This window comes from Opisthocomus hoazin, chromosome 14 (genome assembly GCF_030867145.1).
Source record: "Opisthocomus hoazin isolate bOpiHoa1 chromosome 14, bOpiHoa1.hap1, whole genome shotgun sequence".
Lineage (NCBI taxonomy): Eukaryota > Metazoa > Chordata > Aves > Opisthocomiformes > Opisthocomidae > Opisthocomus > Opisthocomus hoazin.
Genome location: NC_134427.1, coordinates 17,764,935 through 17,778,418, shown reverse-complemented (window position 1 = coordinate 17,778,418; position 13,484 = coordinate 17,764,935). Strand labels below are relative to the sequence as shown.

Sequence of the window (13,484 nt, the reverse complement as noted above, 5' to 3'; positions counted from 1 at the left end):
CCAGTGGAGATATAACATGCTGCGTTTTTAGGATATTTGTGTTGAGAAGTCTAGTTTTTTCCCTTCCCTGCAATGTAGACACTCAGTCTCATGTGCTCCCCTATCCCCAATTTGTTTTGTGTTCTGGTGATGGTACAATCACATTGAGCTACAGAGGAGGGGTAAGTAATGATTCCTGTCTTTCCCCAGAATGAAGTATTGTTAAGACTGTAAGTGTTCTGAAGAAAAAATAAAATTCATATTTGGTTTAGTATTTGGAATTGTAGAAATAAAATGGATTTACCACTATGACCAGTTCTATAGGGCTGTAGTATTCAAGTACTTGAACTGGAGTATATGCTGCTATGGCATAGTTCCTAGACAAAAAATGTATACGTATGGTTGGAAAAGCAAACAAAAATATAAACAATATAATTTATTTAAATGTAAAATTTTGTTTTGGAGGGCATAGGTAACTCTTTTTAGAAAGAGGTCACACAAACTTCAGAAGTTACTAGAAAATGTTGCTGATTTGAATGATCGTAATACAATTTACTATACTTCTGTTGAGGAAAAGTCATTGGCCTTACAGAATTCAGAGCAGGAAGTAAAGCCTAGTCTCTGGATGGGACGATTATTGGAGTGTTTTGTATGTTCTGTGTTTTAAGTAAAAAATGTTTTCCATGTTCCAAATAACCTCTCCAGACTAATTTTGTTAGTAAATTTCTAAGGCTGTTTACTATTGTAGAAATTTGTAATAAAATTTAAAATATTCCATGCTTGTGAAATAACTGTATAGGTACAGCGTGAAGCATGTAAAACAACAAAAGGGAGCAAGAAGCTTTGCGATTAGTTTGTTCATAATTACAATTTAATAGCACCATAGTTGCTATTATTTTGAAAAACAGTGAAATTGTTTTGAAGTGTTCATGAAACCGAGCTGTTGAATGCCTGCATTGCTTATAAGTTCTTTTTTGCTTGCAATAGAGAAATCCTTGTCTGCTCAGTGTACTAGTTTCTTCTTCAAAAAATAATTAAAATGTTTTTTTTTTAATGTGCATAGCTTCCATTTCTTAAACAAATTTTCTTGGTTTTACTCCACTTTTCTGTTTTTTGTGCAGCTTTGATTTGCTTATTTTAAAAGAAGTAGTACAGAAAATGGCAGGGATAGAAATAACAGAAGAAATGACAATGGAACAATTGGAAGCCATGACTGGTGGAGAACAACTAAAAGCTGAGGTGTGTTCATGTTAAATTTAATTAATAATAGGTATTGCTTATCAATGGTGGATCTAAAGACTCTGATTCATGAACTCTGGCAGCATAGCTGAGAAAGGTGTTACTGCTTACATCAGAGAGCTTCCCACTCCACTGAGCTTATGAGACTTGCAGCCTGGCTGCCAAGGCTGTGTGTGCATGAGCCCTAATTGTTATGCTTCACAGCATCTCGTATTAATGAAAGCAGCCTTCATTATCCGGTGTTATATGATGGACCTGCAAGTTATAGCAGTCAGGGAGCTTGTACGTTGTGCAGCCCTGTTTCAGCCTTGCTCTGGGGGTGGCAGCTCCCGGTGGAGTAACATCACAAACCATTTTAACACTTAAAACTGTTGCAGCCTTGGCGTCAAAGACCTAGTTGAGTCTGACCTAAACTCAACTCTGTAGTTGCTATAATCAGAACTAAAATACGAAATTCCTCTATTGAACAAAGAAGAGACTTAGAGCAGATCACAGCAGACCTAGGTCTAAAATGCAGTGTCATGATGCCTGAGATGAAATGTGACTCTTTGTAACTAATTAATGGCATGCAAGACTAGTTTGTTTCTGATTCTTATATACATACATTGCGGTATAGGATACAGAGAGAGAGTTTTATTGCTGGACCAGAAACTGTTTATGTTAATTCATCAGTATTTCTGCAGTCAGGAGCACACGTTGTTTCCATTTGTGATGCACTATTGCTAAATTTGGGCAACTTTTTCTGTACTACACAGGGTGGATACTTTGGCCAAATCAGGAACACAAAAAAATCTTCTCAGAGATTAAAAGAGGCATTATTGGACCACGATCTTGCCCTTCCACTGTGCCTGCTTATGGCTCAACAGAGAAATGGTGTGATCTTTCAAGAGGGAGGGGAAAAACATCTGAAGCTGGTGGGAAAACTGTATGATCAGGCAAGTAAAAACACTTGCATTTATAAGAATGCCACTTTGATAACTTCTAGTGTATCAGCACAATATGTAAGAATTCAGCAAGTAAATAAGAATATATAAGAACTCAGCCCAACAAACATGAATGTAAGAATTTCAAAATTAGTTGCAGTGATCTCATTATTAAAATATATGGGTGTATTAAATATATACTGTATTGACAAGTGACTTCTGAGTGAAACATTAAAACATCCTTTGTCATAAAAATTTAAGTTCTTATTTCCTAAGCTGAGTATTACGTTTTTCTGATCTTACTTTGTTAAAGGAACTTTCTTTTCTTTAAATAAGAAGCCTGAATTCTTTTGCTGCCTTAGGCAGTAGAAACTAGTTTAATTTCGTTCTGGTAGAACAGAATGCTCTTACAGTTCTGCTGGCTTTTGTAGGGTTGAGTTCCCCGTCCGTCCGTGTCCCCCCCCCCCCCCCCCTTTTTTTTTTGAGGTGCAGATAGTTTTCTCACTCAGTGCTGACTCAACTCTGTGTGGCACAGAAAATTTAGCATCTCTTTCCCCCTGAGAAAATTCTTGCTGTACTATGTGTTTTTAACTTTTTTAAAAGAAAAAAGATGATTTAAACCTCTCCCTAACTTCAGTTTTGAACAGAATACTACTGTTTCCTAATGTTTTGTATCTTTCACATGTAGTGCCATGACACCCTGGTACAATTTGGTGGGTTTTTAGCATCCAATCTAAGCACAGAGGATTACATTAAGCGAGTGCCTTCTATTGATGTTCTCTGCAATGAGTTTCACACCCCTCATGACGCTGCATTTTTCCTCTCAAGACCCATGTATGCACACCATATTTCAGTAAGTAGAGCTCTTCTGTTTGCCTGCTGTTAGTGCTGCAGCATTACATGTTATCAACACGTGTTAGGTTCCTGCTAAAGTTTAAGTTTGCTAAAAAAAAAACTTGCAGAAGCTTAATGAGATGAGGTAGAGAGAAGCTGTGGCCTGGAACAGGTTATCCTTTATCTTCATAGAAAATATGGCCTATGTGTTAGCTTTCGCACAGCTGACAGAAGTTGTAGCTAATGGGTGATCAGAAGCATGTTCTTCCCGTGTTCTAGATGGATTTTTGCTGTGGAGGAAAATGTTGCAGCTGCCAAAAGGTGTGGTATCTGGGGAAGTGTCAGGAATAAATTTGTCTCTGCATCTAAAATGTTAAATATCAAGAGCAATTTTTACTAGGTGTAGTATGATGTGTTACTACAACAGCAGGTAGCAGCCTCAGGGAAGAAGGATAAATCCACCCACTATGGGTGAATACTAAAAGTTCTGTGCGATGTTCTTCAGTGCTTTATGCACATAAATGATATTTCGTGTGTATAAATGTTTTTTAACGTTAGGTTTTTGGGAAAAGCGAAATTATATTGTTTGTGTACAAACATTTTAAATTTTTCATTTTGCCTATTTTTTTATTCACAGTCAAAGTATGATGAACTAAAAAAAGCCGAGAAGGGAAATAAACAGCAGCACAAAGTTCACAAATACATTACATCATGTGAGCTGGTGATGGCTCCTGTTCATGATGCTGTGATTTCTCTGCACCTTCCCAAGGTTTGGGATGACATCAGTCCTCAGTTTTATGCTACGTTCTGGTCTTTGACAATGTATGACCTTGCTGTCCCACATAGTAGCTATGACAGAGAAGTCAATAAACTGAAAGTCCAGATGAAAGCCATAGATGACAATCAGGAAATGGTATGTTTATATCATTTTATGGTCCAGTTTAAACTTTCTGACCTTGAAAGGCTTTTCTTTTTGTGAGATCTTATATTAGGGTCATTTAGAACTGAGAGGTTTTGTCACCCAGTTCATCCATTCTGTTTTGTCACACTCGCATAATTTGGATTGACTCTTCCTTATAATTCCCACGTTAAAGGTACCAGTGACTTCACTAAGCGAAAACTACTGGAGAATCTGTGTTTCAGAAGGCAATCTTTGACACCTGTATCTGTGGCTTAGCTGTTCACTTTTGTCTTACTTTTAGTTAACCAGTGTTCATAAAATCAGATTACTAAAGTAGAACATTATTTAGTGAAATTGAAAACTTTTCAAGTATTCTTTAACATTATCAGGAATTAATTGTTCTATCTATAGCAAGTGTTATTAGAATACTAAGGGAGTTGCATTGACATTTTGTAGCCTCCAAATAAAAAGAAGAAAGAAAAAGAACGTTGCACAGCTCTTCAGGACAAGCTCCTTGAAGAGGAGAAGAAGCAGTTGGAGCATGTGCAGAGGGTTCTACAGAGGCTGAAACTAGAGAAGGATAACTGGCTTCTGGCAAGTAAGTGTGTGTAGGGGAAACACTCTGGATGTTTTTTAGTAATCGTTGTCCCCAGAACTGGAAGTTCTGCTTGCACTAATACACTTAATGTTGACTTTTAAGATGTGACCTCTTCATATTTTGAGGTCTGAGAGCAAGGTAAACTTTTAATTGGAATGTAATGTGTCTTCGCTACAAATGCTGAATAGTTGGCTTTCAGGGGAGGTGTTTTGTTTTGGTTCTTGCAATATCAAGACCTTATTAACTATTGCACTAACTCTGGATGAGTGGTTTAAGTTAACTAACTTTGAGTCCTGTGATTAGGAACAATATGCCGCTGTTAGGGCGGCAACATAAACCCTATTCCAGGGACAAGAGAAGTATTGTGCCAGCATGTAGATGTTTACATCTGTAAATCTACAGATTAACCATACTAGTAGAGTTCACAATCAATACAAAACATCACAGAGCCTTTACCAGAGAAAAAGATCAGTTCTGCCTCCTGAAACATCTACATGCTGGCACAGTACTTCTCTTGTCCCTGGAATAGGGTTTATGTTACCATAAACCCTATTCCAGGGTATTTCTCTGGTCAGTTTTCTTCTCTGGAAAAACTTTCAGTTTGTAACTGGAGGTAGTTGTTCATCTGTCCGAAGGAGCCTAGTATAATTCAGTGGAAAAGCGTTTTATTGTCTGACTCATGTAAGATACACCCAGCTGATTTAATGAAGAAAGATTGACAGTCAAATCAAGAAAGGTTTTTTCCCCTATAAATATTTAATGTACTGGTACAGACACTTCATTAGCTACATGAAATTACTGGTTGAAAGATTACTACCTGACTGAAGCACGGTGTAGAGCTGACTGATAAATTTGTCTGCTTTAGGAAGTACCCAAAAGTGTGTAGAAAATTGTTTGTGTAGATATGATCTGTATGTAAACATGTACTCTCAATAATGCAGGCATTTGTTGGATACAGGGAATAGCTTATTGTTGGCTCTTGAGTGCTCAGACTTCAGCTGCAAGAACTTTCTCAGCATGGCATCTGAAGACAAACTGAACTTTTTCAGCAGTTTCCCCATTAGAAGAAATTATCTGTAATTGTGCTGTTTGAGGAAACTGAACACCACATTCACTGTAGTAGTATTTTTTTATTACTATTTTTTTAAATTATTAACTTTTTTTAGAAAAAGACTGGCTGCTTGTGTAGATACTTTTGATAGAGTGGTTGATTTGTTAAGAGTAAGTTGATTTTTTGCAGCATAAGGAGGCTGGTAGTTTTAACAGTCGGAAACTAGCTATTCTGCCTGGCTGCTTACTTGGTTTACTTTTACTCCTTTGAAGTAAAACTTACACATTTGATTGTTCTGTGAGCTATGATTCTCTTGGTTTATTTTTATTTTGTAAGTGTCAGAGGCTTGTTATAGCCTTTGAAGGGTAGATACTAAAATGAAAGTCAACATAAAATTTTTAGTTAAGTAAAAGCTGACGGTCCTTTTTGAACAAGTTTATTCCATGAGCATCACAGAATGGAGGCAGGTAAATCCTGGGTCTTATGGCTTGTGCCCTGCAGCTCATGCAAGAATCCTCATGCAAAAACACCAGTTACCCTCATGAGGATCATGACTGTTCTTCCTCTGAAGGCATCCACTTGGAGTCTTCAGTTCTGTGCTTTCATCCGTATGTTTATTTCCTTTGTTTTGTGCTGTATATCCCTCTGAGCTTGTTTTATGCCCCTTGTTAACTGGGCAAGAGCTGCCATGGGACTGGTTTGCGTATGTGTTTGGCCATTGTGTTTACCAACCAGCGGCTGGTCAAACGGAACAAGTAGCTGTTGAGCACACAGTGCAATCTCTGACTCGGTGGTTCAATGAAACTTTCATAAAGCGTGTATGGATTGGGACGGTGGTTTACTGAAGACTGTTCCTCTATGATTATTATAATTGGTTAATTCAAAAAATGATTGTTAAGGGATTATATATAGACAGCATCATCTGTTTCTAAAGAAATCGAGCTGAAAGTCAGTCCCATCTAGAAAGGAGAAAACAAGTGTTCTAGAGAAATAGCAGATCTGGTTCCTTTGGCTAATATGCAGAATTTTGAGAAGTTTACTGAAGCTTTTTTCTGAGTCTGTCGTCCCCCCCCCCCCCCATTGTGTAGTGGAAGAATTTTCCCAAGAGAAAATAAAGATTTGCTACAACCACCCTTCTACACTCTCCCTCACTCTCCTGCATCCTCAAACAGTTAAGCTTATTTTGACTTTTTGTGAGCAGTACCAATGATATGTCTGGAATACAAGTGGCCTAATGTACAAAGTCGCGAATAAGGATGTGTGATACTGAACTTCTTGGGAAAAGAGTAGTTAAGTGTTAACCCATTACCTTTCTTCTTCCTTTTTTTCTCTCAACTTCTTTGTTTTTGAAGAGTCTACCAAAAACGAGACTATCACAAAATTTCTGCAGTTATGTATATTTCCTCGATGCATTTTTTCGGCAATCGATGCAGTTTATTGTGCTCACTTTGTGGAACTTGTGCATCAACAGAAAACACCCAACTTCTCCACACTTCTCTGCTATGACAGAGTAAGTAGCTAGAATGCTGTCTATGTATGTACTTATTTACTATTATGAGGATGCAGAACTGGTATCGCCCCTGCCTCCAAGAAGAGGTAAACAAAATCGTTGCCTATGTTTAATTCTAGAATCTGTGACAATTGAAATTTCCCTTTTGTACTTCAGATTCTACAAACCAAGCTTTCCTAGAGCTTCAGGGGTTTATTTTCAAGACATTTTGTTTTTGATTTATCCTAATGAGACTAGTTTCAGAGCCAAAGTCGTTAGCAGTTGTAGGGGGTTGCATTCAGGCTTTACAGCCTTCCAGTGGTCTGCACTTCTACGGCCTCATCTAACCCTCGCGTTTTAACTGTGTGTGCCCTACTGCTGTAGTATCAACTTGCTTATGCTCGTCCCCCACAGGCAGCGTCCTTAGGACACTTCTGATCCTGGTGAATGGTACTGCAGACAGTGGACAGTTTGTGTCACTGCTGAGATGTGGGAAGGGACTCCAGTGGTGACATGGGAAGTACTCTTGATAGCAGTAGCAGCCTGACTTTCTGGGTCGAACAGGACAGTTGGAGAAGACATTTGTTCTGGCTGTCCTCACTGTTCATATAGCCGTTCTTTTTCTCCTGTGAAGGAAGAAGGTGGAGAACATAGGTGGAAGAATCTTGCAGGATGCATTCAGCTCCAACAGTACCAGCTGACTGTACTGTTCCAGGGTATCAGAACCATTCTGGCACTTACTGCTATAAGAAATCAAATTACATATTAGTGTAACATCTGTACAGTTATAACAGATTTGACCATGACCTTTGATTTTGAAAGGATGTGTATGGGGCTATAATGTAAAAAAATCATGGTGAAAATTATTTTCATGTAGACAATCAATTAAGATTGTCTGGTGTCCTTTGAGATGAGACATTTTAAGTAGGTATCTACCTTGATTTCATGGGTCCAGAAGAGCGTTCTTACTCAAACATTCAGTCCATGTTCTAGGTGACAAAAGTAGGCAGCTGCATGAGCCCTATCTGATGAACCTGTGCAGGACAGTAAATAAAAAAAAAAAAAAATCTTTTTGCATCAGTTTGGCTAGGTGTTTACTTCTGCCTGCTCAGATATATCATTAATTTGAAAACAAAACAGTTATATGCCAATGAAGGTACACTTTAACTCTGGAAAACTGTGTCAGCAGCAGCTATATGCAGTGCTTAGAATCTGGGGTAGGTGTGAAGGACCAGCAGTTGGGTAATAAAGAAAACAAACAGTGTATTTTGAGAGTTATATTTAGATACCAGATCAATGATAGTTTAGATAAGAGAAATTTGAAATTCTTGTTGGTTCTTGTTCCTTTTATAATTCAGTAAAGTCATTGTAACTTTTTATTACTGCTGTTCACAGGTTTTCTCTGATATTATATATACAGTTGCAAGTTGCACTGAAAATGAAGCTAGTAGATATGGCAGGTTTTTATGCTGTATGCTGGAGACTGTGACTAGATGGCACAGTGACAGAGTCATATATGAAAAGGTATGTTGAAGTTATTGAAACAAGTTTGCTCCTGAGAATATATAATGGCCACCTGTGTAATTTGCCCAATAAAAATGGATTTAGTGAAATTGTTAGATTTGAAACACTGTGTGATTGAATTTTTATGATGGCATAATCTTAGAATTAAGTTTCTGTAATTCATGTAGTTGTAAAAGAATTAATTTTGTGTGGTGTCAAAAAAATACAATGGCTAAAAAAAATTACATATCTGATTTCCTCATAGCTTGTCCTGAAGAGAATTTAGGGAGCCTATGGAGACTCATAATACTCCTTGCAAAAGCTAGTTAAATTACTAATAATCTTTTTATTCACCTAGAACTAAGGTTTCAGTGTAAATAAGCTTTTTTTAAAAAAAGTATGTGTAAGTCTTATAAGATGTGATAGTGTCTAAGTTTTTAGCAGAATCAGTGAGAAAGTGCTTCAGTTTCCTGAAAAAATATTTTTTTAATGTGCTTGTAGGAATGTGGCAACTATCCAGGCTTCTTAACTATATTACGGGCAACTGGATTTGATGGTGGAAATAAGGCTGATCAGTTGGATTATGAGAATTTTAGACATGTGGTACACAAATGGCACTATAAATTGACTAAGGTAAGTAAAGATGCTGAAAAATTTAGGGTTTTGGAAGCTTTAGTTAAAAAAGCCAACTTAATTAGATTTAACTTGTGTTCTAGGCTTCTGTGCACTGCCTTGAAACAGGTGAATATACACACATCAGAAATATCCTGATTGTGCTGACCAAAATCCTTCCATGGTATCCAAAAGTGCTGAACCTGGGCCAAGCCTTGGAAAGAAGAGTACATAAGATATGTCAGGAAGAGAAAGAGAAGAGACCTGATCTATATGCATTGGCTATGGGGTAACAACAACTTACTTTAAGAAAGTGGTTAAAAGTGGATCATGAAAGGCTTCTAAAGACTCGGAACTGTTGCAGTCCTAACATTTGATTTTTACCTTATCGCAGAAGATTTTGCTATCCTGCATCTCAGGGCTGGCAGTGTGAATGAAAACTTTCATTTTGTGCTGGACGATCGCTAATTACAAGACTCGTAAAACACTTTGAATAGTAACGATTTCCACTCACGAGAGCATAGCTTAATTTTAGAGAAATAGTGTAGTGGCAAGTGGGTAGGAGGGAGAGTAAAATGAAGAGAGCCAAGGGCTATTGATGCAAGACTGTTTAGATTTTGGAAGTTTATATAATTCTAAAATGCTTAGTTATGTTTTACATCTTTCTGTGATGAATGCAGAATCATCCATGTATGCTTGAGGAGCAATTCAGGTTGCTCTAAGTTTGAAGTTTTGTCAGTAGGCTGTTTCTCCTGTGTGTTTGGCAGGTGTGTGTGCGTGGTGGTGAAGAGGGTGAGGAGGTAGGGCTGCTTCTGTGTCTACTGGTTTTTTGTTTGTTGTTCTGGTGTTTTTGTCTTTTGAGCTCATCGATAAAGGGGAAAGAAACTGCATATCAGTTAGGAAAAACTGTGAAATAAATAACAGATGAACTGTTAGATTAGATCCTCATTTAAAATTCAACCCATGTTTTGCTTAATGTTTGTGCATATTTAACAATCTGTGCGACTTACAGCTATTCTGGGCAGTTGAAAAGTAGGAAGCCTTTCATGATACCTGAAAATGAATTCCACCACAAAGACCCACCTGCCAGGAATGCTGTAGCTGCAACAGTACAAAATGGGCCAGGTGGTGCTGGGATGCCTACATCTCTCACAATAAATACGGTTAGACTGGAAGAAGGCACTACTGAGGAGACTGGTAAACAAACCTATGATTATTATTTTTTTTTTTCTTTTAGTAGAATTTTTCCAGCATTAGAGGCTTCTTTCTGTTTGGCTCATTAAACTGAAAGGAAAAAAATCTAAATGTGATGCTAAATAGGGTCAGTGTGTGTTCTTTATTTTTAGTTGATTTTGGGAGAGGGTGTTCTGTGTTTAATTACCTATTTTAAGGGGTAGCTACACATGATCTTACGTGAATATGCTTAGGTATGCTTAGGTATGCTTAGGTACTTGTTTTATTTTAACCAGTAGGATTTATATTAACTTGTTGAAATAGAGCTGTTGTCTGTTTTTTGAACAGATAAACTAAAGGAGAAGTCTCAGGGTGTGGTGAAAGTTGTTAATAAAGCTGTCAATGCTACACCAAAGGTGACAACAAGCAATGGAAACAGTGCTTCTAATAGGTGAGAAAAACTGCTCTTTGACATTCTCTATTTTCTTCCTTCCAAACCATAGAATTATACTTTACAGTGACCTGCCTTTTGTTTTTTACTTTGAGGTTCCATATAAATTGTTTCCATTTCTTTAAAGTTTGCTAAACGAAATTATTTCTTCCAACATATGCAGCTATTTTTCTGCACTTCTATTGAAGAATCTATAGCACTGAAGATTCCTGGATGATATGGGATGTATGATACCTCTGAATTCATCAGAGTGATGTGACAACAAGAGTGATCTGACACTCTTGTTAAATGCATTCAGTTTTAGCTAAATAAAGATAAAACAAATGAGAACATTTGCTTGCTGCTGTTCTGATAAAGAGACTGCAAATCTGAAATCTGACAGTGACTGCTTTAGGAGGTTCTATCAAACCATCAGAAGTAAAACTTTCGTGACAAAACTAGAGCTGGGTTTTTATGCATGCTAATAGGCCTTTTTATTTTTGATGCAGCAAAATTATTAAAGAGAAAGATGAGAAAGAAAAAAGTGGGAAGGAAAAAGATAAAGAAAAGAAAGAGAAGACTCCAGCTGCCACTCCAGAGATGAAGGCACTTGGGAAGGATGGGAAAGATAAACCAAAGGAAGAAAGGGCAAATAAAGATGATAAAGCAAGAGAGATCAAGGAGAAAACGCCAAAAGCTGACAAAGAGAAGGAAAAGGTCAAGAAAGAAGAAAAAGCTTCAAAAGAAGAAAAATCCAAGACAGTTGTTACCATCGTTGAGTCGAAGTCAACTGCAGATAAGGAGAGAGAAAAGGAACCGTCCAGAGAACGAGATGTAGCGAAGGAAATGAAATCCAAGGAAAATGCTAAAGGAGGAGAAAAGATGCCAGTAGCTGGGTCCTTGAAGTCACCTGTTCCCCGATCAGAAACATCAGAATCTGAAAGGGGTAAGTTTGTGTATTTAACTTCTGTTCTTGTCTAGAAAAACAGAATGGGTCACTGGAAAATCACGGAATGTCAAGAAGTGCTGGAGGTGGAGAGAACAACTTGCTACATAATAGCAATACATTTTGACATTGGTTTTTAAGTGTGGCTAGCACTCAAAGTGAGTAGTCAGGGTGTCTCCAAAAGGGAAACTGTGTGTATGTGTGAACTTCACATGTCTTCAGCAAGTGCTCATTTTCATAAAGCCTTTTCGGTATAAGTCTAAATGATCTTTTATTAAAATGTGTTTGTATGACTGTGGCCTTGCAAGTTTTGCAAAAATTTAACACAAAAACTGCAAGGGTTTCATCGTAACCTTTGAATTGAAAGAAAACATGCGATATGGAAGATGTAGACCTCTGTGTCCTTAAGAAGGACGAAGTAAGCTTTATCAGTTCTTAATGCTGGTATTTTAAGTTCTTATAATCTGAGGCTGATGTTGAGTTTTATACTTGCATTGCTTAAGGCAAACCAAGTAAAGGAGGGTTGTTATGCTTTTCATTGGGTTCACCTTTTCAGGGTATTTGGAGCAACTCTGAAATTGAGATGCAGACTAAAATAACGTGGAAGCTTGGAGCGAGTGTAGTTTTGCAGCGGTTTGTTCACATTACACTTTTACCGCAAGCTTTCATAAAAAGGGTCAAGGCATGCTGGTAGCTTTAGCTTACGAAAATGAAAATTTACATGGTGGTAAAATTTGAGTTCTAGCTTAAAGTATTTCGGTACTTCAGGTCATATTACTGGATTCTCCTCTTTTAAATGTACGTTAATAATGCTATTGTTCTTTTCTTTCCTCAGAACAAAAACGCCGCAAAGTTGATACACATTCTTCTCCATCACATTCCTCAACAGTAAAGGTTAGTATAGCCTGAGGAGGGCAGCACCCATGTTAGGCTCACAAGTTTGGGATGCCAATGTTCGACTTCCTTCAAGTTTTGTGCCAAGTATACACTGGAACCACTGGAGGTTTTATGTTGCATTAGAAAATGCATTCCTTTTCTTTATTGGCGGACTGTTTTTTTCTATAAAAATATTTTTGATTAACCAAAATAATGCTTCAAGGACCTAGCACAAGTTTTGTAAATAGTGTTTGGAAATTGCAAGAGAATTTTTACACAGAAGTGCCTCACTGTTTTAAGCAGTCAGTTTTTTTGGAGTGCAATGGTAGCTACAAGCAAATGAGTCTTTGCAGCAGAGTGGAGCGTATTTTTCTGCACTTCTATTGAAGAATCTATAGCACTGAAGATTCCTGGATGATATGGGATGTACGATACCTCTGAATTCATCAGGCTTCTTGATGAGCATCATACCGATATGTGCCTTCTAAGGAGGAGTCTTGAAAGGAGTTCCATTTTAAAGTCTCCTTGGTGATCAGTTCTCCTGTAGTTGTGTATATTCAGTGCGCATGCAGCTTCTGTTGTACCTTCCCTTCGAGGTTTGTTTATTTCCAATGGGTTCCCACCATGTTGAGCCCTGCGTTACGATAAAACCAGATGTGGCAACCAAGCCTGCTACCCAGCAAAGAGAAACCCCAAGCATTCAAGCGCAGCACAAAACCATGGGCGTAGCCTACTTGAAGACTCAGGGTAGCCATTCCTTGCTCCATATTTGTTTTATTTCTATACCATCTGTGTTCATGGAATCTTTGAATTTGCAGTACGTTGAACATTTGAAACTGTAAGTTACTAATACTTCGTCAAGAGCACTGTGATCGATTATGTGGGCCTTTAAACTTCACCATCTTACCAACTTTAGAACAAGCTTTTCTT

General features: G+C 37.7%; 1 protein-coding gene across 4 annotated transcripts in view; it reads left to right on the top strand.

Annotated features, from left to right (window-relative positions):
* The window catches only part of THOC2 (THO complex subunit 2), a 55,196-nt gene that overhangs the window by 31,152 nt on the left and 10,560 nt on the right, over positions 1 to 13,484 (top strand). For all 4 annotated transcript variants that reach the window (XM_075435573.1, XM_075435571.1, XM_075435572.1 and 1 more), the window contains 13 exons: positions 1,101 to 1,218; positions 1,974 to 2,153; positions 2,830 to 2,994; positions 3,613 to 3,888; positions 4,333 to 4,474; positions 6,878 to 7,035; positions 8,410 to 8,538; positions 9,019 to 9,150; positions 9,234 to 9,418; positions 10,142 to 10,326; positions 10,651 to 10,753; positions 11,242 to 11,678; positions 12,514 to 12,572. In XM_075435573.1, coding sequence (XP_075291688.1) covers positions 1,101 to 1,218; positions 1,974 to 2,153; positions 2,830 to 2,994; positions 3,613 to 3,888; positions 4,333 to 4,474; positions 6,878 to 7,035; positions 8,410 to 8,538; positions 9,019 to 9,150; positions 9,234 to 9,418; positions 10,142 to 10,326; positions 10,651 to 10,753; positions 11,242 to 11,678; positions 12,514 to 12,572 — 2,269 coding nt within the window. The remainder of the gene's footprint in view (positions 1 to 1,100; positions 1,219 to 1,973; positions 2,154 to 2,829; positions 2,995 to 3,612; positions 3,889 to 4,332; positions 4,475 to 6,877; positions 7,036 to 8,409; positions 8,539 to 9,018; positions 9,151 to 9,233; positions 9,419 to 10,141; positions 10,327 to 10,650; positions 10,754 to 11,241; positions 11,679 to 12,513; positions 12,573 to 13,484) is intronic.